Genomic DNA, 24,536 nt, shown 5'->3' on the forward strand with positions numbered 1-24,536 from the left:
GTCACATAGTGATGTTGCGTCACATAAAAGTGGCAGAGAACATCAGCGTGTCACAAATACAATAACGTACAATTAAAACACAACATGTTGTGCTGATGTCCCAGCATACACTACTTGCTTTACACCACAATGTAACACACACACACACACACACACACACACACACACACACACACACATACACATACATGCACAGGGTTAACATTAATAAAACCAACAAATTGCAGAAATGGATTCCTGACTGGAGATGGAGAAAAAAAATGTCCTATGAACATGTGTCCGGAAATGCATCATTGGCACGGTAGAAGGCACTGATGAATGAAAGTTCTTCTGACCACATATCGCGTGTTCCTTGTGTGTTGCAGGCAGTGCGATTGACACAGCGTACTGTACGCAGCAGAATGGTCTGGTATTTCTAGTATTCATGTCGGGAAGAAGGTGAGATGCTGCTTGGGCCAAGCAGATGGAAATGCTTGAGAGGCTGCACAAAAATGAGTAACCTGACAGACACCGATCACATCACACAAAATTTCACATCCTTTTTGGGCATGTTTGTGACCACGGGTTCTTTCAGAGAGATGACCACCAACAATTATGTGTATACTGCATGACAACCACTACTGTGTCTTCCAGCTGCAATGAGTGCAAGGATTATCAGCAGTGGATTTTGTTAATAATTTTTCCACCAGACCATCACCATTATGGGATTTCTGTCATTAGTTTTCTTTACCAACAAATCAAACTTTACCAGAACTGGCATCATCAATCATTGGGGGATGGTTGAAACATCTCATCTGCATCAGTTAAACTGTCGATGTGTTGGCGGAGATTCTTCATGACCACATCCTTGGACCAGTCATTATTCCACAACATCTAGATGGAGGAATGCACCTGAACTTCCACCAGATACTCTGCCTGGGCTACTTGAGAAAGTAGCACAACAAAGCACCCCCCCCCCCCCCCACTTCTGCATTACTGTTTGCAGACACCTCACCTCACGAACATCTTCCCTGGACACTGGATATTATGCGGAGGCCCTATAACATTGCCTGTTAGATCAACAGACTTAAACCCCTCGGATTTTTATCTTGAGGTAAGGGCATGTGGAAAGTCCTGTGTATGCTGAACCAGTTCCTGATGTGCAGACACTTTCAACAGCATGTTCGCGACACCTGTGATGCTGTTTCGAGAGAGGTAAAAATGTGCATGAGAGTGCAGCAATCCATTATGCAAGGCGTGAACATGTGCACTGGAGACCACTTTGAACATCTGTTGTGACGTGGATGCGATGCAGCTCTGTACTGCATTCTGGGAAGATTTGTCATTGACACACACCTTCCATTTCCAGACACATATTCGTAGTATCTTCTTTTCTCCATTTCCAGTCATGAATCCATTCCTGCAGTTTGTCAGCTTTTATTAATGTTCACTGTGTTTGACCAAGTTCAGATCTAGAGTGTTAAGGGGCCAGCACATCAACTGGAACTTGCCACTGTGTTCCTCGACCCACTCCATCACACTCCTGACCTTATGACACGGAGCATTATCTTGTTGAAAAATGCCACCAACATCGGGAAACATTATCGTGATGAAGGGGTGTACATTGTCTGCAACTAGTGTATGATACTCCTTGGTCATCATGGTGCCTTGCACCACATCTGTTGGACCCATGGATGCCTACATGAATGTTCCCCAGGGCATAATGGTGCTGCTGCCAGTGTCTCTCTCTGTCCCGCAGTACAGGTGTTAAGGATCTGTTCCCCTGGAAGACGATGGATTCATGTCCTTCCTTTGGCATTATGAAGAAGGTATTGGGATTAATCAGACCATGCAACGCTCTTCCTCTGTACCAACATCCAGTTGCCGATGGCAAAGTGCCAGTTACAGTCATAGTTGCTGATGTCATGATGTTAACATTGGCACATGCGTGGGTCGTCGGATGGGGAAGCACTTCGTTAGGAGTGTTTGGTGCAATGTGCATTCAGATACACTTGTACTCCGCCAAGCATTAAAGTCTGATGTTAGTTCTGATACAGTTTGCTGCCTGTCCTGTTTTACCAGTCTGCCCAGCTTACAACGTCTGACATCTGTAATGAGAGAAGGCATCTCAATCTCACAATGTCTGGACTTGGTTTCACCTTGGTTTCGCCACATGTTGAAGACACTCATCACAGAACTCCTGCAGGAGGATCTGCAGCGAATTGACGCATGGTGCAGGGAATGGCAATTGAATCTCAATGTAGACAAGTGTAATGTGCTGCGAATACACAGAAAGATAGATCCTTTATCATTTAGCTACAAAATAGCAGGTCAGCAACTGGAAGCAGTTAATACCACAAATTATCTGGGAGTACGCATTAGGAGTGATTTAAAATGGAATGATCATATAATGTTGATCATTGGTAAAGCAGAAGCCAGACTGAGATTCATTGGAAGAATCCTAAGGAAATGCAATTCGAAAACAAAGGAAGTAGGTTACAGTACGCTTGTTCGCCCACTGCTTGAATACTGCTCAGCAGTGTGGGATCCGTACCAGATAGGGTTGATAGAAGATATAGAGAAGATCCAACGGAGAGCAGCGCGCTTCGTTACAGGATCATTTAGTAATCGCGAAAGCGTTACGGAGATGTAAACTCCAGTGGAAGACTCTGCAGGAGAGACGCTCAGTAGCTCGGTACGGGCTTTTGTCAAAGTTTCGAGAACATACCTTCACCGAAGAGTCAAGCAGTATATTTCTCCCTCCTACGTATATCTCGCGAAGAGACCATGAGGATAAAATCAGAGAGATTAGAGCCCACACAGAGGCATATCGACAATCCTTCTTTCCACGAACAATACGAGACTGGAATAGAAGGGAGAACCGATAGAGGTACTCAAGGTACCCTCCGCCACACACCATCAGGTGGCTTGCGGAGTATGGATGTAGATGTAGAACACCCAACAAGTAGTGCAGTTTCCGAAATGCTCGTGCCGAGTTTCTGGGCCATCAAAATCTGCGTTCAGTCAAACTCAGATAGATAGAGCGCCTTGCCCATTCTACACACAGACAGTATGCTCTCCAATACTACATGCAAAGTGCATATGTCTGACTAGCAGCGACTTTTCACCAGTTGGCGCTGTTATCATCTGGATGGGTTTATTTCAATAGTATGTCGGTGGTCAAAATTTCTGCCTGATCAGTGTATACAGCCTACTCCATCTGAATGTTAATTAGAGTATTGTGTGAAAATCTGAAGTAAATCTGTCAAGACCTTTCCGAGTCTTATGGTAACAACATTAAATGATGACTTGCCTTTATGTAGCAGTATAGATTGTATGTATAGTAAGAAATTTCTCATAGAGGAGGAAACAAACTGACAAGAGATCTGCATTTAATAATACATTAGGGGGCCACTAAGGTAGTAATTGACAGTAGTGTTGAAATCAACTAAGTTCCAAATTTTATCTTGTCACACGCAACTTACCACAAAGTACAGCCAGACAGAAAATAAAGGAAAAGATGATTATTATGGTTTAAAGTCCCATGAATAACAATGTCATTAAGGAGACTGAACAAAAGCTCGCATTGAGAGGGTATGGGGAAGGAAACTTGTGGTGTCCTTTTGAAGTATCCGTCAACCATATCTTACCCTTGTGTCATCTTGCTTGGTACCCATGGCCTGATTGTCCATCAAAAGGGTTGATGACGGATATCCAACAATAAATGAATATTTACTTGAGGAATTTTAGTTCTCCAGTTTACTTTTCTTCATTTGTCAAATGCCATACCACAGATTTAAAGAGAGAGAGAGAGAGAGAGAGAGAGAGAGAGAGAGAGAGAGAACCTATCTTCATTCCTTCACAACCTCAACACCTTCTCTCACACACATTTTACCTGGTCCTCCCCAACACAGCATGCCACCCTACTGTACGATAGCTCTATTCGCACCTCTATCCATATTAAACCCCACCAGCAGTACCTGCATTTAAACAGCTGTCATCCCTTCAACACCAAAAAATCTGTCCCATACAACCTGGCCAGCTGGGGACTGTGTATTTGCAGTGAAAGGAACTCCCTTTGCCAGAATGCCGAAAGTCTCACCAAAGCCTTCACAAACAGGTGATACAACACCCCCCCCCCCCCCCCCCCCGACCTAGTCCACAAACAGATCTCTCTTAACATTCCCTCACGCACTCCCAATTCTCCCACTACCCTTTGAAACAGTTACAAAAGGAATGCTCCCTTCATCACCCAACACAAACCCTGACTTGAACAACTGTATTACATCCTTAGTCAGGGCTTTGGTTACCTATAATCATGCCCTGACATGTGGCACATCCTACCAAAGATCCTTCTCACCCCTCCTGAAGTGGTATTCCCCCACCCACTCAACCTCCTAGTCCATCCCTATGCCAATCCCATCCCCTCGCCACAGGGATCATATCCCAGTGGAAGACCAAGGTGCAAGACCTGCCCAATTCAGCCACCGAGCACCTCCTATTCCAGGTCCTGTCACACAGGCTTATTCTACCGCATCAGAGGCCAGGCCACCAGCGAAAGCGGCCATGAAGTATCTCCTTCAGACCCTGGGTTGCCTTTTATACGTAATTTTGAAAATAGAAATTTTTAGGGTGTAAAAACCAGTCTGCAATTTGTTAGAAAAAATTATTTTCAGAAATTTCTCAAAATTTTGGAACTGCACAATTGCATGTTTGGTCCTTTACCACAACATTTTTTACGATATACACACAGTAACTAAGTCATGTTTTCATTCGCATTCCTTTCTGTGATGCAAGCAAGAGCAGCTGACATATTTGGGTAAACACAGGTACAAATCACATCTATTGAATTTTGTTCTTGAAAGCCATTTGCAATGGATTTTTTGGTAACTTCTTGTAGATTCTAAGCCATCAACAACAGGCCATTGATCAAATTTGTCTAATCTCTTATCTGTGAGTGTGAACATGATGGTATGTATCTTTCAGTTTCAACTATAATAAATGTCCTCCTCCTGTTTCAAAATGATCATCAATCCCTCTATGGCCATCCAGATAGCAGCAAATAATTTATGTCTTTCATTAGAGGTTTATTTGCTTTACTGTCATTCCTATATTGAATTCATACTTCATGTCTACCAGACGTAAATTTATGTTTAGGATCTCCTCCTCAGTTTACGTGTGTACAATACATCTCCATCTGCTGATACACACACACACACACCAATTCCTTCCATTGACTGACTGCACTTGCATACAATTTGGTGGTGGTGGTGGTGGTTAGTGTTTAACGTCCCGTCGACAACGAGGTCATTAGAGACGGAGCGCAAGCTCGGGTTAGGGAAGGATTGGGGAGGAAATCGGCCGTGCCCTTTCAAAGGAACCATCCCGGCATTTGCCCGAAACGATTTAGGGAAATCACGGAAAACCTAAATCAGGATGGCTGGAGACGGGATTGAACCGTCGTCCTCCCGAATGCGAGTCCAGTGGGTGCATACAATTGATGGGCACACTGAACAACTTCTTGATTTCCTGCGAATTTTGCAAGTTGTTGCTTTGTTTTTATCATGTAGTAAATGTCTCTGAAGACTGCAGCTTCTTGATACAATTGTTCATTGAAATGATTTAGGAAATAAGATGCTGGATTTATAACTTTGACAACATCCTGAAACAAATGAAATTAAATTTTTCTTGAAAAATATTGTACGCAAACAAACCTCTGCTTTAACATAGGTAGGTGGTAAGGTGTACTGCTCTGTTTGATCTTCAGAAGATGGTGGCACCTGAGAAAATGCTTATTTCCCCAAATATTCCGGTGACCTGATTTTTTAACATTTGCTAGTGCAGCTGTAGCCAGAACATGTATGTTCTGTTCCTCCTGGTGTTACTTATAATGTTGCTGGTTTACGTTCCACATGTTTTGTTGTTACATGTCATTTTCACTGAACTGTGACGTGGATGCTTCTTCAAAATCTTCACTTTATGACAACAACCCAGACAAATTTTTCCAGGAATTTCTGCATTTCTCTTTGCAGTTGGGAGCAAAGCAGAATCAAGGGTATCATCATCAATGCTTAAATCATCTGTATCTTACAGGTTTAGCAAAGCAGTGATCGCAGAATCACTCAGGTGTGCCGAAACCAATAATTTAATTTTCTTTTTCAATTACTTTCTAGACAGGTGATATTATCAAAGTAATGACAAAACAGTGTCACAGGATCATATAAAACCAACTGTCTGTCAGACATAACAGAAAAATATGTTGAAACAAACACAGATATATGCACTTTGTCAACATGCTTTGGTCTTAAAAATTTAACATTAGGCCCAATACACACACAATTGTGCATGTGCAAATGTTTCCATTTATATTTCCAATAATTTTCAATTAAATGAACAGTTTATAAGATATTTGCTTAATATGATCAATGTAAAGTAGATTTAAGTCATGAAAACTATCTAAACCAAACTTATGACAATGCAATGGAAAATCTAGAATGGAATGTAACAGTATTATTAGAAGGGAAGTTGTGAAGTGGATGCTTCTTAAAAATCTTCACTTTATGACAACGAACCAGAAAAATTTTTCCGGGAGTTTCCGCATTTCTCTTTGCAGTTTAGAGCGAAGCAGGATCAATGATATCATCATCATTGCTTTAATCATCTGCATCTTACAGGTTTCGCAAAGCAGCATTTCCACTATATGGTGAGTAGAAACTTTCCTTATGATAACACAGACAAACAGTCAAATGTGTGCTTCTTGGCCACCACCATAACTCGAACCACATGTCTGATGATGACTGCTGGTGCCCTCCAGTGATCAATTGTGGAAATAAAAGGCTTCCCACATCTCAACTCCCCCCCCCCCCCCCCCCAACATGATTGTACAGTGCAGGCCTGAATTTCCTAGCAAATACAGAAGGCAAAACTACAAACACACAATAGTGCGTGCAGGGCCTGACAGGAGCATACCAACCCTGCTGCTGTCATTACGCAGGTTTTTCTTTGGCGTGCCCACCAAGTGGCTGTCCAATAGAATAAACGGCCAGCAATAAACTGTGGCAAAGAGCAAAATGCAGCTGAACATAACATGCTTAATTTCAATGGCTGCTTCACAACCCAGACTATCTGGATAGTCCCCTGCATCACCACTTTTCTAACTGTACAGATGGGAATTATCCTTACAACACATGCTCCATTCCCAAAACTATCCCAGCCCCAACCTATGGTCCCCGCACCATCCACCCAACAGTTTCCGCCTCCTGCCCTATGACCTTCCCTCTACTCATGTCTCCTCACCCTCACTGTGTGCCGCCCTTTGCCAAAGCACTCACCCTTCTTTCCTCTACCCTGCTCCCTCTCCCCCCCCCCCCCCCCCCAACTGCATAACCTTTTGAAGCTGCACCTGGTGGCAATCTTGTCATGCCTCCATCTAGTCCCTGCATGCTCCAGTAGAGAGTGCTCCTCTCTCCCTGCAGCCATACTCCGTTATCCCTTCCTCTTCCCCATCCCTTCCAAATTGCTGCTTTTGTTTTCGTTCCACATGACAGTTGTATTTCAGTCCCAGCTGGTGGAGGTAGTAGTCATGTGTGCATGAGATGTTCTTCCTGGAGTGAATCATTCATCTACATGGATACTCGGCAAATCCCATTTAAGTACCTATTGTTCCAATCTTGTATAGTGCGTGGAAAGAACAAACACCCATATCTTTCCGTATGAGCTCTGATTCCCCTTATTTTATCATGGTGATCATTTCTCTCTATGTAGGTCAGTGTCAACAAAATATTTTTGAATTCAGAGGAGAAATTTGGTGACTGGAACTTCGTGAGAAGATTTCACCACAATGAAAAATGCCTTTGTTTTAATGATGTCCACCCCAAATCCTGTATCATTTCAGTGACACTCTCTCCCATAGTTCATAATAATACAAAACGTGCTGTCCTTCTTTCAATATTTCGATGTATTCTGCCAATCCTATCTATCAGTAGTATTCTAAAAAAAGACGGACAAGCATACGGTAGGCAGTCTCCTTAGCAGATCTGTTACATTTTCTAAGTGTCCTGCCAATAAAACAGTGTCTTTGGTTTGCCTTTCCCACAACATTTTCTGTGTGTTCCCTCCAATTTAAGTTGTTCGTAATTGTAATTCCTAGGCATTTAGTTGAATTTACGACCATTAGATTTGACTGATTTATCATGTAGCCGAAATTTAACTAGCCTCCCACGTCTATGATACCACCCACTTCCTTCATTAATTCTTCACCATCCCCACCATTTCACCTCCTGTACCCTATGCGTCACTGCTGATGCCCTTTCCCTATACACCAACACGCCTCATACCCATGGTCTTGCCACTACTGAACACTACCTTTCCCAATGTCCTTCAGCCTCCAAACCTGCAACCTCATTCTTCATACAGCATACAAACTTTATCCTAACTCACAACTACTACTCCTTTGAAAGAAAGGCACACAGACAAATCCGAGCACAGCCATGGGCACTCACATGCTATCCCCATATTCCAACCTTTTCAAGGGCAATCTAAAGGAGATCTTCCTAGCCTCCCGAAACACCAAACACCCAGTCTGGTTCAAGTTCACTGATGATATCTTCATGATCTGGACTCAGCACCAAGACACCTTATCCTCATTCCTTCACAACCTCAACACTTCTCCCATTCACTTTACCTAGTCCTCCTCAATGCAGCATGCCACCTTTCTGGATGCTGATGTCTTCTCTGATGGTTCCATACACACCTCTCTACAGCCACTAACAGTATCTGCATTTCGACAGCCCTACTATACAGCCTGGTCAGCCAAGCCAGGTATAGCATATCTGCAGTGACAAGAACTCCCTTGCCCAGAATGCTGAAGGTCTCGTCAAGTCCTTCATAAACAGGCACTATCCTCCAGAACTAATCCATAGACAAACTGCCCATCCCATTTCCTCACTCTCTCCCAATCATTCCACCACCCCTCACGAAACAGTTACAAAGCAGTGCCCCCTTTGTCATTCAATAGCACCCATGACTGGAACAACTGAACCACATCCTTCATCAGGGCTTCGAATATCTATCACAATGCCCTCAAATAGGGGGCATCCTTGCCACCTCTCCTAATGAAGTGTTCCATCACCAACCCAACCTCAATGACATCCTAGTGCATCCATACACTACTCCCAATCCCAAACCCAAACCCGGACCACAGGGATCATAACTGTGAAAAACCCAAGTGCAAGACCTACCCAATCTTCGCACAGAGCACTTCCTATTCCAGCCCCGTCACAGGCTTATCCTCCCCCACCGGAGGCCCGGCCACCTGTGAAAGCAGCCACGTCATACCAGCTCTGCTGCAATCATTGCACAGCTTTTTTTTTATTGGTACAACTACCAACCAGCTGTCCATCAGGATGGATGGCCAATGCCAAACTGTGGACAAGAGCAAAGTAGACCACCCTAGGGCACAACATGCAGCTGAACGTAACATGCTTTATTTCAATGGGTGATTCACAACCCAGACCATCCGAATGCTCCCTTCCACCTACAGCTTTTCTGAATTTTACATTATTCTGACCACAACCTATGGTAACCTACTGTCCCGGCACCCTCCACCCAACAGTTTCCATCCCCTTTCCTATAATTTGCTCTCCTATTCACATCCCCTCGTCGTCGTCATTGTGTGCCATCCTTCGTCAAACATCCGTCCAACTTACCCCTGCAATGCTTCTCTCCTTTCCTTCTTCCCACCTCCCCTCCCCCCAACTCCGAACTCCCTGCTCCACAGCCTCCCAACACTGGACCTGGTGGTAGTCTTGTCATGTCTCCATCCAGTCCCTGCACACCTCACTAGACAGCTCTCTTCTCTCCCCCCAGCTGTACTCTGTTATTCCTCCCTCTTCCCTGCCCCCTTCAGACTGCTGCTTTCATTCCACGTGATAGCTGCATTCGAGTCCAAACTGCCAGAGGTGGTGGTGATATGCATGTGAGGTGTACTTGCTTGTGTGAATGGAAGTGTGTGTTTCCTTTACCAAGGAATGCTTTGGTCGAAAGCTAAATGTGTAACAGTCTTCTCGTTACGCCTGTTCGCAACTCAATGTGTCATATTTACAGTGAGAGCAATCTATCCCTTTCCTTGTATTGTTAACTAAAAAAAGCTTGTATACAATGGCATAGAGAAAAAAATGCAAAAGAGAGGAAACTGTTGTGACTGGTCTTCCATCTGTCATGAAGTGTGTATTGGGTGGACCAATTAACAGTTCACAAGCATTAGGGGAATCAGGTATTGTCGTTAAAATGTACGAGACAAAATCTGGGGAAAAGAAACACGGCAAATGTCATCAAATCATCAGGCAGTGTGTGTCTGGTGGAATTCGGAGTCAATCTACAGAAGCCTTCCTTCTACTTGTGGAAGCACAAACTATGTGAGTCATGATAGGAATAATTGAAGAAAAGATCCTTCATTGGATGAGCATTGTAAGTGAGAGTTGGAAGTAATACAAAACTCATGGTGCTGACAGTTTTCAGCCCTTAAAGCGTCAACCATAATGTGAACTTTGTGCATCTAATAGATCATTCCATTCACATGCAAAAAAAGGAGAGAACGTTGTGAGACATTAGAGGCGCCATCCCATGATATGGCAAAAAGACAGAAATTTTTTTACGTTACCTACCTGGGCACACATTTCACAGAGCATATCACATGGAGGAACTATTAATGATGTTTTTGTCACAACAGGTAAATTTTACACAGCTGCGGAAACTGCAGTTCCTTCCAGAGTGCTGCAGGCCTGACCGGCAGCTACAATTCCTGTGCCAGCAGCTTTTTTCACCACTTTTGGTGAAAAACTTTTGGGGACTGACAAGATTACCTTCCTGACCATTCAAGGTATGTGAGAGCATGGATTTGCATCATATTGCAATGTTTTTAAGTTAATCCGAAATATTTACCATTACTACTTATTCATATTTCATGCTTAATGTTTCTAGGGTTTTTAATTCTGAACTTCAATGTGTGTTCAATGCAAGGTGTTTGTGTGTTCACATGGCAAAACAGTGTAATTTCCTTGAGGTCACATGACTGACTGACAGAAGCAAACCAAGCTCAGTTTGGTGCTCGCGAAATTGATACGTCGTATTTGGTAGTTTTCATGTTTATACATTTGTATTATTAAAATATGTAGTTTCAGTGACACAACACATTAAATTCAACTCCAAAACATGTCCTTTTTTAGTACAGCTGAATGTGCTAAAATGTCAGGAAAAGTGCATTAACACGGTACCATGGTACCAATTTCAAAATTACAACACTCGCCACATATCATGTATTTTAGTATGAACAACTGAAGTAAATAAACGAACAGTAATAGTTCTTAACACTTCACAAATATAATCATCAGCATCCTAGCCCTTTGTATGATGCTGATAACACAGTAGATCCATCAATAAAATAACCTGAAACTCACCCTGAGAGCAGGTACTTGGTCTGTGGACATCAGAGGGGCAAAATGGGCAGTGTGGATAGATGCCCCTCCTACAACACTATCGAAACATTCACAGCCAGCAGCAGGTAGCAATACTGCTAAATTTCCTGGCACAACATTTGGCTCTAAATTATCCTGAAACAATGGTACAAAAGTCTGTTACATACAATACTAAACTATTATAACCAATAAAACATAAAAAAATAACATGATGATTCTCAGTAATAAATGCTGAACTACTCTTAATAACACATGACTCAGAAATTTTCATTACAGTCTAGATTTAGTTATGGTCCAAGTCTGTAAGAAACTTTTTTTTACTACAATAAATGCAACTATCCTGCTCCGTTACCTGCTGTATAATGCCTGGGCTTCTTTAGCCTGAAACATGAAATTCCAACTTCTTATTTTCAAAGGCTCTTGTGGCTGTGACAATGGACTAGTGTGTTCGTGTAGCTACCACACACTGATTACCAGAAAACTTCCTTTGACACAGTAGAAGTTTGTACTGATGTAAAGGAGTATGTTAAACTCAAATTTAGTTCTCTTTGTGCCACATGTCACATATTTGATATAATGGTGGAACCATCACTCATTTATTCATCCATTCTTTTGTACTTTTCTGTTTCAGCTGCTGCTACAGGAGAGGTTTATACAAAAATGGATCAGATTTTTGTACTTCGGCCACAGGGAAAAATGGTAACGTAGTGGAGTAATAGACAGATTTACGTGGGGTACATAGAAGGCTCAAGCTTACGCACCATCATACAATCATTTCCCCACGAGTGGCAACTATGAACAGCAGGGTATACATTCCTCTGTTATACAACATATTACTGTTAGTTCTCTTGTGAAGAAAGATGTCAAGACATTTTAGCTAGACTACTAGCACTGTTTACAGATGGATTCTGTAAACGGCCAATATGTGTATTGAACAAAAAAAGAAAATCTCTGCAGTTATTGTGATGTTGTTGGGGGGGGGGGGGGGGGGGGGGCACTCGCAAATAACACACACTGTGTAGTGTCCCTATACCTGCACAATGACAATAAACAATAATGAGATTGACTGCTGTGCACAACTGATCATGGTAGAGGGTGTCAATGTGTCAGTTCACTACTACTTGCTTGTGAAACCTATGGGTTTGTCCTGAATACACCAAAAACATACCCCATTAACATGCAGTATTAAAATCAATTTGAAATGTTGTAATACCCATCCCACGTATCTGCGTCTATCAGATTTCTCATTGCACAAAAGGCTCCCACACACAATCAATCTGTCCAACTTCACCATGCTTACCGAACATTTGACAGTGTATGGTGCCGTTTGATATGTTTGTTAAGTATACTCCGTGTTTACGAGAAAAGTTTTCCAAGATGGCGTACATTGTTTGTGAGAATGTTTTGGCATATATTTTTAGTACAAATAATTATATTATAATTTATCTCACTGTATTGTGAGTTTCCACAACTATGGGAACTAAAATCAAGGATAAAAACAAAATAACAATGCCAATCACCAAAATGGCAGTGTTACATTTTTCCCAGTCCTATACTACACAGGCAGGTTTTAAGAGGAAAAACAGTATTTTCCGCATAATATACATGTGGAAGTGCAATGAAATAAAAAAATTAAAAAAAATGAAGTTCTCCAGTTCTTCCATGGATGATGATGATGTATTTTAATGAAATGTCATTAGGGAACCAAGCAGAGAAGAATAAATTTTCACATACTTGCATCTCCTTTTTCAGTGTGAGGGAGACATGACTCTAAACAAGTTATTGATGGTTTCACTCTCCATCCACAGAAAGCAGGTGTCATCAGCAGCTTCTGAGTGTAACACGTCAACAGGTTTTCATTTGTATATTTCTCTCTCATTTTAAAACAGTCTGGGCCAGCATCTTGCTTACTGCTTCTTCTTTAAACAAAGTCACAGAACTGTTTTGTCTGCATTTGCGATCATTCTCATTACTGTTAAAATACTTGAACATTTACAGCACCTCCTTCGAAGTGATGTTGAACTGAGAAACGCTGGTTGTGTACAGTCTCATTTGACAAATCTGTGACTAGACAATGGTTAATTTGACAAACAAGTTTGTTTGTTTATGGGAGCCTTAAAATATATGCCTTACACAGCAATAAAATATACAATGAGAAAGTCCTGACTACTTTGTTATCTACCGTAAGGGTGGTCAACTTACTGCTGACCATCACCCGAGGTAGAGACGCAGTAAGAAAATGCTGAAAGAGGGGACCAATTACAAACCAGAAGCCATCTGTCAGTAAAAAAAGTTCTAGCAATTGTCTTTTGGGTTTTAAACAGTATGCTGATTTCCAAATTTGATCAATTTTGTTTCTGCATGGCTATGTACTGCCCCAGACTTCAAGGTATAAGCCCTATGAAATTATACAGAAATGTCTTTTTATCACACTACTTACCATCTTCATTTATTACGATGTAGCTTGCACATATTTGAGCCAATATTCACAGACAGTACAGCAGCCTACAAGTTATACATCTGGACTTTCAGTTGGACAGTCCCAACTCTTTTTTCGATAAAGGCATCAAGAATTTCCCAACATAATAGAGAATTTTATTTCTGTAGAAATTAAGTGGAAAAATAATATACTAGTGTCAATTGTGTGAATCACACAAAAAATGAGAAATATTCTGAATCACACAAAAAATGAGAAATATACTGTTTACATCTGAAAGACCTTCATATAATTAAGAGGATGGATTCCACGTCAACTGGTTTTGGAGATGGTCCCCAGTTGACCATATCAGATATTGTTCAATTTTTGTGAACAAGTTTGCTAAACTAAAAAACCAAAGGAAGATATAAAAATTTCCCAAAGGAAGATACATAAATTTCTAGTTCCCAAATTTTAATACAATTTGAGTAGGAGACTCAAGGTAGGGTGCACACATGTCGCAGCAACATTGCAAACATGCTCAAAATGCAGTAATAGAGTGGATAACTGCAAAAGCTGCAAAATGTGGCATGACAGTTGAACAATTTGCATTGTGCACATTGTTAGTACTGCATAATCTGACTCATTAGTTTTGCTCCAAGTAGTACTCAATGTTGGCAATAAATTTTGTCATGACAAAATTTCTCCCACGTAGTAGCTTCATCTCTACATTGCTGGTTTAGAAACCTCTTCTTTTGTGACCTCGTTGTCTAGTAGCATGTTTATAAAATTTAGTATCAGACCATGATTCAGATCCCCCCCACCAGAGTATCGATATGGATGACAGATCACGAGATATCAGGCTCCATAATCTAGCCACAGCTTGTTTGTGGATGTGGTGGCACCCCTTGCTGGAGCACCCTTGCTGGAGCACCCTTGCTGGATCATGTCACGTCAAGCCGTCAACTGGTGCGAGACTGCCTGTAAATACTGCGGCCCATGCTTGCCAGTCAGTCTTTCCCTAGTCATTGTCACCTGAAGTACACACCAATGATCAGTAGAGTTTTGACCTTGCCTGCATTATGTTTCTGATTTGGATCACTCCCTGGGCTGTTTGTATACACTTCTCATTCTGGATTTATTTTTCATTAGCTGTTTACTCCATTGTAATCAATCTCAGGAACTATCTGTTTGTTCTTCCAGTCCGTGTGTTACTGCCAGTGTGAGTGAATGTAAACTGTTTTGTCTCTATAAAGAAAGGGACAGAACTGTGGTGATGAAAACTTTCCCACTATGCAATTATTCCAGTGAATCTAGGATTCTGAAATTCAAAAGTTGTGGTAGTGGCACCTGCAGCTACAACAGCAACAAAAACAGTGGGAATTCCAGCAGCAACAGCAAGAACTGTGGTAACTGCTGCAAAACGAACAACAGTCAGCAGCTGCAGCTTCCTTCCATTTTCCGCCACCATTCACCTGCTTTGATGTGGAAAACAAGAGTTGGGAGGTCTATTTACCTAATTTTGTTCTTCACAGCAAGGCAAGTCAAATAACTGATCCTGACTGTCAGAGTGCACTCTTACCATCTTCTAGTAATAAACTGTACAAAGTGGGGTAGAAACTAAATCCACTCCCAGACCGCAGTAGTTTGGGTTTTTCTAAAGTCTGTGGTTTGCTGATTGACTATCACAGTCACCAAATCCACTTAGTTGCAACTATACTCTGTTCATCATAAGAATAAACCTGAAGTAAACAAACACAAAAACAATGATTGGTCAGAAGCTGCCGCCCATGTGCACTGGTGGTGGTCCACTCTTTGAAGTAGGTCCTACTTACATATTAGATATCTTACTTCTAAGTTATGTTAAATGAAACTTTGAGATATTTTAATGTATTCAACAGCCATCTACGTTTTTTCTTAATCATGCTTTAGCTATGTCGTTTTTATTTTAAAAACCGTCATACTGGATGTATGACAGAATTGATAAACTAATCGGTAGACTGATAATCTGGTGCAGATTAGGGATTACTGGATCAAGTCATGCCTTGGCTATCCTTTTTTTAAATTCCATTTGAATACTGCACACAATATTCCTGCTTTCATTTCAAATATAAATTCTTAATTATCAATATTTTATGAAAGATTGTTAATAAAGGTTGCTTAAATTAAGAAGACATAACAATACAAATTTTAGGGCAAAAATGAAAAAACCAAATACTCTTTAATTCGACTATGTCCATTGTTTTATACTACAGATGTAGTCTTACATGAGGCAAGTGATAAGTGTCATAGAAATATGAAAGAAAAAATCATTTTCACAGCATTTCAGCACACCATACAAATGCTGCATTTTTTTAATTCCATTTGAATACTGCACACAATATTCCTGCTTTCATTTCAAATATAAATTCTTAATTATCAATTTGCAGGATACAGAATGGCAGTCACAAACAAAGAGGAAAATATGCGGCACCTGATTGGCTTCATGGATTCTGTTTCTGATCGGCTTGTTATCAACATAGCAGATGACACTTCCAGAAATGAAACTTATTTCTTGGATTCAGATAAGGAGCTAAGAGATTACCAGATGACTGACTAATTAACCCTTCAGTGACTTCAGTATTCAACAATATGGTGAAATCCCTGAAGTCTGCTTTTGCACCACACATAGCTTGCTCAGAAGAATTACCCTGTGTTTAAGTTAGGAATTTTCATCAGTCTTGTTTGTAAGTAGAATGCTTTTTTTACATCTCAGCTGCAACTGCTCACATCATTGTAGGTTAGTTGGACCAGATGGCTGACCAGTGCTGTCCAAGTTAAATGCACCAGTAAAGCAGTTGTTCCAGTTTACCACTTGGTCTATGTAAGTGCAACACAGCGTAAAATGTATCTTTATGATTGTACTTGACTGTACTGGGTACAGCTTGGCTTCTGCTCCATATGAAATGAAATCCAGTGAGATTCAAGCAAATACAGAAGAATATATGGTGTAATTGTTACGTCAGGTTGATTCTTATGACGAATACAGTATAGGGTCAAGTTTAATCAAGGTATTTAATAAAGTATGCAATCCTACTCAGCATGGGCTGCTAACTTGCAAGACTTGACATGCAACTGTGATTTTTCCTATAAATAGTGTAGCGTTCTGCATGCAGAATCCTTAATCTGTCTCACTCCTGATAGAGAAGTTAGTATGAAGGCTTTAGAATCATCCAACTCAAGCCTGAACAACGTGTTAAAAATTACCTCCAATTTATCAAGCATCTGTCCATCCGGTAATCTGGCAATGGCAAATTCATTAGTTAGTGCAGTAATTAGTAATCTACAGCCCTAATTGTTGGTAGACACGCAGAAACACAAGTGCTTTGTTTGCCGTCCATGTGTCCTAAAGCAAGAGGATTATCATGAATCCGTTTCCTCCCCATCATTGTGATGGGTCTCTGAAAAGTTTATACCATCAAATAGTAGCCTATGCCATTAGCAGCTTCAATGATCTTTCACTGATGTCACCGGTTTTGTCACAAACTGGGCCGTGTAGCAAGTGTCTGCCTCTTGACAGGGAGCGATGACGATGAGGTCATCAGCATGCTGCATGCTATCTTGCCGGATCCCATACAAGCAGTAGATGGGGTGCAAAAGCTTGATGTTTCAGATCGAAATTAATGGAGCAATGGCAGATTTCCAGCTGGACACAGACGTGGCCATGTACGTCTGATTAATGGGGACACGTCACAGCTCCCCACACCTGTAGCACACTCAATGTCATATAGTGATGTACAATGGCCAGTCAATCCTGTTGTGTGGTTAGATCATAGTCCAAGCTAAGTGTATAAATGTAGCTCAGCAACTAACCTTGCTGGAAGTAAACTCTTGACCAAAAACGATTACTTTTATCTTAAATGCTTTTGTGCTATTTAGTTTGTAACTTCAAAATCAAGTGACTCATTCTAACTACACTACTATTCACACAACTTGATGCATTATGCACACAGTAAAAGAACTGTTTGAACCTACATTAGGTTGTACAATATGTTCCCAAGGCCACATATCCTTTAAGCACTCAGTGGTGCCCAAGTTTTCTCGAACACACCCAGTACCTTTTGATTATGTTAAAGTGGGACTAGAAAGATTGGGCAGTATGGGAGTACTATCCCCAGTGTCACTGAGCCAGTGGACAACGACTGTGGTTGTAATAAAGAAGCCAAATGGCTCACTTAGAATTTGTGGCGATTTTAACTCTACCATTAATGCTCAGGCATATGTCGGCATGTATCTAATTCCTTGGTTGGAGAAATTATTGGCAAAATTGCCTGGGGGGCCATTATTTTTCACAGTTATATCTTGCTGACATCTATTTTTCAACTGCCTGTTAATGAACAGATGACTCTTTTTGTGATTAATAAACCATTCGGCAGGTATCATTACAAAAGGTGAAGAGGTTGAAAAATCAGCCAAACAACTGCAAATCTCTTCAGAATGACGCAATTGCTGTTTCTCAGCCATGTTCAAAACTAAAAAAGGTTGCTATTTGAGGTCACCAACACTGTTGCAATATTTCAGAGATACCTTGAGCAACTCATCCAAGATATCCCCCACTGTGTTAACAATTTATAAGACTTGCTACTTACTGTGGCCACATGGGAGCAGCACCTGTGCAATCTACAGATGATGTGTGAGTGGCTCGAAGCCCATTGTCTGCGTTGTCGCCTCGACAATTGTAGTTTTCTTTGAGCCAAGTGTAAGGTACCTAGGACATATATAAGTAAAGTAGGGCTCAAATCCCCATACGATTATGAGGAAGCAATCACTAACTTACCATCTACAAGGAACTACAGTCAGTCCTAGGCAAAATTAATTATTATGCGAAATTTATCCCCAATGTGGCTCATCTATCCCATCCGCTCCATCAACAGGGTAAAAAAAGGGTTGAATTTGTATGGTCAGAGAGATGGCAGCTTTCCTGCAATTTAAAAATTGCCTTAGCTCGGCTCCTTGTTTAGCAAAACACTTAATGCTTGCCACTGGTATGTCAACTGTGGCATTGGTGCTGAGCTGTCCCACAAATATGTCAATGGCATAGAACAGCCCATTGCATTTGCGTCTAAAACATCAAATGCAGCACAGAAGAATTATTTGGAAAATGAGAAAGAGGCATTGGCTATCATATAAGGTGTAACAAAGTTTTACGTGTACCTTTATGGTACTATGTTTCCCCGCAAACACTGATCCCAAACCCCTCATTTCATTGTTTGTTTCCCATTTGAAACTTCCCAATAAGACTATGCAGCAGATGCCACTGAGGACATTGTTCCTCAGTAACTACACCTAAGAGATCCATTATTGCTCCACTATGCAGCACCAAAACACTGATGCACTTTCCTGCTCACCATGCAGCTCACATGCTGCCTTTGGCTGACACAAAGTGCTGTATTTTGTCTCTTACTCAAATTAGTGTAGCAGCAGAAACAGGCCGTGATCCCCTACTGGACAGGGTGGTGTCTGCTGTAAGGCAAGGTTGGCCAGAGCACCTGCCTCTTGGCACCAACCCTGAATGGCACACTTCATTCTGCTTCTGAATACTAAAGCTCTTTCACACTACACGTGGGGAATGTGCAGAATGGAGGCAACAGCACTGCATCTTGTGCATTGGCCTGGTGTTGAATGCTACAATAGAACACTATCATCTGGAACTACAATGCCAGCATCTACTACCGATCAGCACCAGCACAGTGTTTCAACCATTGGTCATACCCTGACGTGCCCCGGAAAACAATGTGTGTTGACTTCACCAGGCCATTGCGACAAGTAATGCAATTGCTAGTTGATGATAGCCCCTCTAACTATCCATAAATGGCACAGCTGCTATCTGTCCATCATATTTGCAACAGAGGGAGCAACTTCCACCCTGGTTTCCAACAATGTTCCTCAATTCTCACCATCTGTGTTTCAGGATCTTTGTAAACACAACAGCACTTAGCACCTAACCACCTCTCCTTCCATCCCACGTTAGTTTGGATGACGAGCGAACGGCCAGGCGATTCTAAATGCAAATGCACAAGAAAATAACAACAGCTGACTCTCAGAGAAGCTCTTGCCAACTTCCTCACCACCTACTGGTCCATCTCCGTAAATGGATGCAGCTTGTCCGAAACTTTATACGAGTGGAGATCAACCTCAATAGCGCTACAGTCAGGTAATCTCTTTACGGGAGTCTTGTTAGTGCTTACTCCTGACTGTTTTGCTTGTATTTTTTGGGCTGTTCATTTTTTATTATCACAGTACGATATTTGCTACAGACTTCGCTTGTTGTGAGTAGACACAAGGAGAATTGGCTGCTGTCCTTAAGCAACTGAAAGCTGCATTGACCATGGTCGACAGCCTTCTGGGTGCTTCTCAAAACATTGTGGCAACATTGGGGTGCCAGAGATAAGACATGCGGCTGTTGGATTGCCCTCGTGACCTGTCTGTCGCTGCACCTTCCGATACGCAACAACTGACTGGTCCACCCGCACCCGAGGGTGAGTGGCAGGTAGGTTTGCATGTCACTGGGAGGGAGGGGGAAGAGGGAATGAGCTGCATGACTGGGTCCTTACACCTCAGCAACAGGTACTAGGTGCTATCCAGTGCTGTTAATGTTTCTGAGCCAGCAGAGGATGCCTCTTCATTTGGGCCAGCAGCAGATTTTCCTGTCCAATCTGGGCAAGTGCTAAGGGCGTGTATGTTAGTTATTCGGAGCACCAATGTCCCAGTATGTTTGCCAGGGGGTCTCATCCATGACATGGAAGCAGCTCTGCTGACAACAATCGAGTGCACTGGGTGCATCCGGCTGCAGATAGTAGCATGTCATTAAAAATGATTACTCTCACTTGGGTTTTGATGCCATACTTCATTCCTTTCGACATTGTTAGCTGCTCCATGCAGAAGACTTGCTTTGTTGTCACTGCACATTTTCGTGATTTAAACTGAGATAAATCAAAGCTGCAGTGTTCACCACCAGCACGACAGTGCAGAAGTCAACACAGAATTAAATAAGTATATATATTCATGCAATTTGCCCATTTATTTCTACATAAAATCTGACTTTGGAATTTTCCTTTGTCTGAGACTCCATGTACCAGATTTGTGTGCCGATTTAAAATTCTAGATCCACATATTTTATTTTTCACATCATTCTGCATAATCTTTCACTAATTGAATCAGTAATCATCTGCAGTGTGATATATTATGAAATTTCAAATATTTGCAAGTACTACAAAATTCTTAAGGCTTTCGTGGCCACTTGTTGACAAACTGCCTATTGGCTTCTGTATCGGGTTATTCGGCCGACGATTGCAAGTACTGTTATAAACTCATACTGTTATTAGCAATTGTAGGATTAAACTTATTTGCGCTCTCTTACAATTTTTTAGAACAGTAGTCCTATCATCATTCAAAACAATAGTTCTCTAATTTTGTTGGATAATTACATGAGATATGAATTATTTTTGAGAATTTTTGGATGCTTACTTAGCAAATGATATGACCAGAATCAAAAAAAATTCTGGTCCTATATAAAGTCGCTAAGCAGGTCTAAAGCTTCCATCCTGTTGCTTGTTGAATGCCCAAGTTTTAAATTTAGTGTTTAAGAAATCTTTCACGCAGAAGAATTGTGCAAACATACTACCACTTGAGTATCGAACAGACTCCCGTATGCAGGACATATTAATAAGCATCCCTGGTGTGGAGAAACAACAGAGTTGAAGGCACATAAGTCATGAGGTCCAGATGGAATCCCAAAAAACAATACTCTATACCTCTGGCCCCTTAATTAGCTTGCATTTATCAGGAATATCTCACCCTGTGCGATGTCCGAAGTGACTGGAAAAAAGTGTAGGTGACTCCTATACAGAAGAATGGTAAAAGACTCAAACCGCAAAATTAAAGACCAATGTCCCCAACATCGGTTTGCTGCAGAATCCTTTAACATATTCTCAGTTTGAATACAATAAATTTTTGTAAGGCCACGAAGATTATGCCCATGAACCAACACGGTTTTAAAAAGCATCACTCACGTTAAACTCAGCTTGCCCTTTTTCCATGGTATACAGCGAACAATGGATGAATGGCAACAGGCAGATTCCATATTTCTAAATTCCCAGGATGCATGTTACACAATGCTCCTCTGCAGGCTATTAACGAAGGTGTGGAAGTATGATAGGACTGTTACTATTTTCTATGTACATAAATGATCTGGCAGACAGCGACTGAAGCAATCTGTGGCTGATATGAAACTTCCTGGCTGATTAAAACTGTGTGCCCGGTAGCTCAGATGGTACAGCACTTGCCCGCGAAAGGCAAAGGTCCCGAGTTCGAGTCTCGGTCGGGCACACAGTTTTAATCTACCAGGAAGTTTCATATCAGCGCACACTCCGCTGCAGAGTGAAAATCTCATTCTGGAATCTGTGGCTGTTTGCTGATGATGCTATAGTGTAGGGAAACGTGATGAAATTGAGACACTGCAGTAGGTACAAGATGAATTGGACAAAATTTATAGTTGGTGAGCTGAATGGCAGCTATCTTTAAATGTAGAAATATTAAGTTAATGCAGATGAGTAAGAAAAACAAACTCCCAATTTTAGGATACAGCATTAGTAGTGTCCCGTTTAACACAGTAATGCTGTTTAAATATCCGGGCATAATGTTGTAAAGCAATATGAAATGGGATAAGAATGCAAGGATTGTGGTAGGGAAAGCAAACGGTCAACTTCAGTTTATTGGGAGAATTTTAGGAAAGTGTGGTTCACCTGCAAAGGATATGCATATAAGAGTACTAGTGTGACCTACTCTTGAGTAATGCATAAGTGTCTGGGATCCACACCAGGTTGGATCAAAGGAAGACACTAAAGCACTTCAACGGTGGGCTGCTAGATTTGTTACCAGTAGGTCTGAACAACATGAAAGTGTTACTGAGATGCTTCAGGAACTCAAATGGGACTCCTGGAGGAAAGGCAAAATTCTTTTCGAGAAACACTTTTGAGAAATTTAGAGAACCAGCATTTGAAGGTGACTGCAGAATGATTCTACCGGTGCCAACATACATTTTGAGTAAGGACAATGAAATTAAGATACGAGACATTAGAGCTCATACAGAGGTATATAGACAGTTGTTCTTCCCTCACTCTATTTGTGAGTCGAACAGTAAAGAAAATGAGAATTAGTGGTACAGAGTATCCACCATCAAGCACCATATGGTGGCTTGTGGAGTACGCATGCAGATGTAGATATATTTTTGAAAATTTTCGGAAGTTACAAAAGTCGTGGATAACTTATTTCATACAAATTAGTATTTATGACTCATAGTTACTGCCAAAGAACAGATCACCCAGAATTTCGGTGTATATCGACGCAAAGAAACTTCCATTTTTGCGAAATTTTGGAAGTTACCACTGTCCTGTCCATAAACTAACTTGTAGTATTAAATTGGCATTTGTGATTTAGTTACTGTAGAAGATATTATAATTAACACACTGTGTTACATTTAGTTTTCCCTTCCAAGAAGAGTACATATTATCTACATTTATCATAAACTAACTATTTTTGGGGTCTTTAGAGAGTAGAATTAAATTCAAAAAAGTTTAGGAAACTACATAGTAATTTTTTACCACAGGTATTTTGCTTATAAATCTTGTTGTGTGTATTTCCTTCAATTATTTATACAGAACTGGCAATTTTATAGCTCAACAGATCAAAAGATAATCAGCAGGCTTAGTTTAAAGTTAATTCTTCACTGTCCTGTAAAACATTGTACCAGCCACAAAGCAGCCCCACTGTGAATACTGTTCTCAAACACTGGATGAGTTGGTTGACATTCCTGAGCAGCTGGAAACTGCTCCGACTACTGTCGAAGAGCTCCCGAGAATTATGTACCTGTGACGACACAGATATGTCAAGTACTATCCTGCCCTGGGGATCTCTTCTCCTCTGCAGGAAATATGGGATATGTCATTACTTGCCCACCTGACTGCAAGTAGCGTGCCAATGCTACATCTAGGCATCCTGTACAGGGCAGACAAAGACCATGGTGGACTCAGGATGTTATACTAGTCCCTTTAACCAACAAGTTTGAAGTGCTCTCTTTTACAGAAACAAATTAAGCAAATGGGACTCGCCCGTTTTGAGGAAAGCTGCTTTGTCCCGTGTCAAGAGACAAACACAGAAAGATAGGAGTCTATTAACTGTCAGCAGTTCAAAAGTATGGCAAATAACACCACCACTTAGGGAAATGGCAGTGAGGAACAGGAAGGAACATCACATGCACTCAATGTTTATGCCTGGGGGCATTCAGCATATTGAAGAGGCTACTCCAGCAGCCACTGCGGGAACAAGGTGGAACCAACTGCAGACAGCGACCCAAGAAGGAACGAATGATGCCTGTGGCCTGGGCTCTGAAGTCATACTTGGACCATTCCAGAGGCTTGAAGAGTTGCGAAGATCAGCCTTGCAAATGGAGTTGCAACAAAGCTCACAATTTGCAGCATTGTCCCCAGAACTGATCGTGACCCCCTGATTCCAAGTCGCATGGAAGGAATGATTCAGAGACTTTGAGGGTTCTGTGACAAGCTACACTATGACTTGCAGAGCTTGCACCATAGACTGAGAACTATATAGTCCCCTTAAATGGATTTAGT

At 41.4% G+C, this 24,536-nt stretch overlaps 1 protein-coding gene across 1 annotated transcript in view; it reads right to left on the reverse strand.

Moving 5' to 3' along the window:
• LOC126162448 (protein Gawky) overlaps positions 1 to 24,536 on the reverse strand; it is a 294,019-nt gene that overhangs the window by 174,670 nt on the left and 94,813 nt on the right. Inside the window, exon 3 of the mRNA XM_049918963.1 lies at positions 11,436 to 11,588. Coding sequence (XP_049774920.1) covers positions 11,436 to 11,588 — 153 coding nt within the window. The remainder of the gene's footprint in view (positions 1 to 11,435; positions 11,589 to 24,536) is intronic.

This window comes from Schistocerca cancellata, chromosome 2 (assembly GCF_023864275.1).
Source record: "Schistocerca cancellata isolate TAMUIC-IGC-003103 chromosome 2, iqSchCanc2.1, whole genome shotgun sequence".
Classification (NCBI taxonomy): domain Eukaryota; kingdom Metazoa; phylum Arthropoda; class Insecta; order Orthoptera; family Acrididae; genus Schistocerca; species Schistocerca cancellata.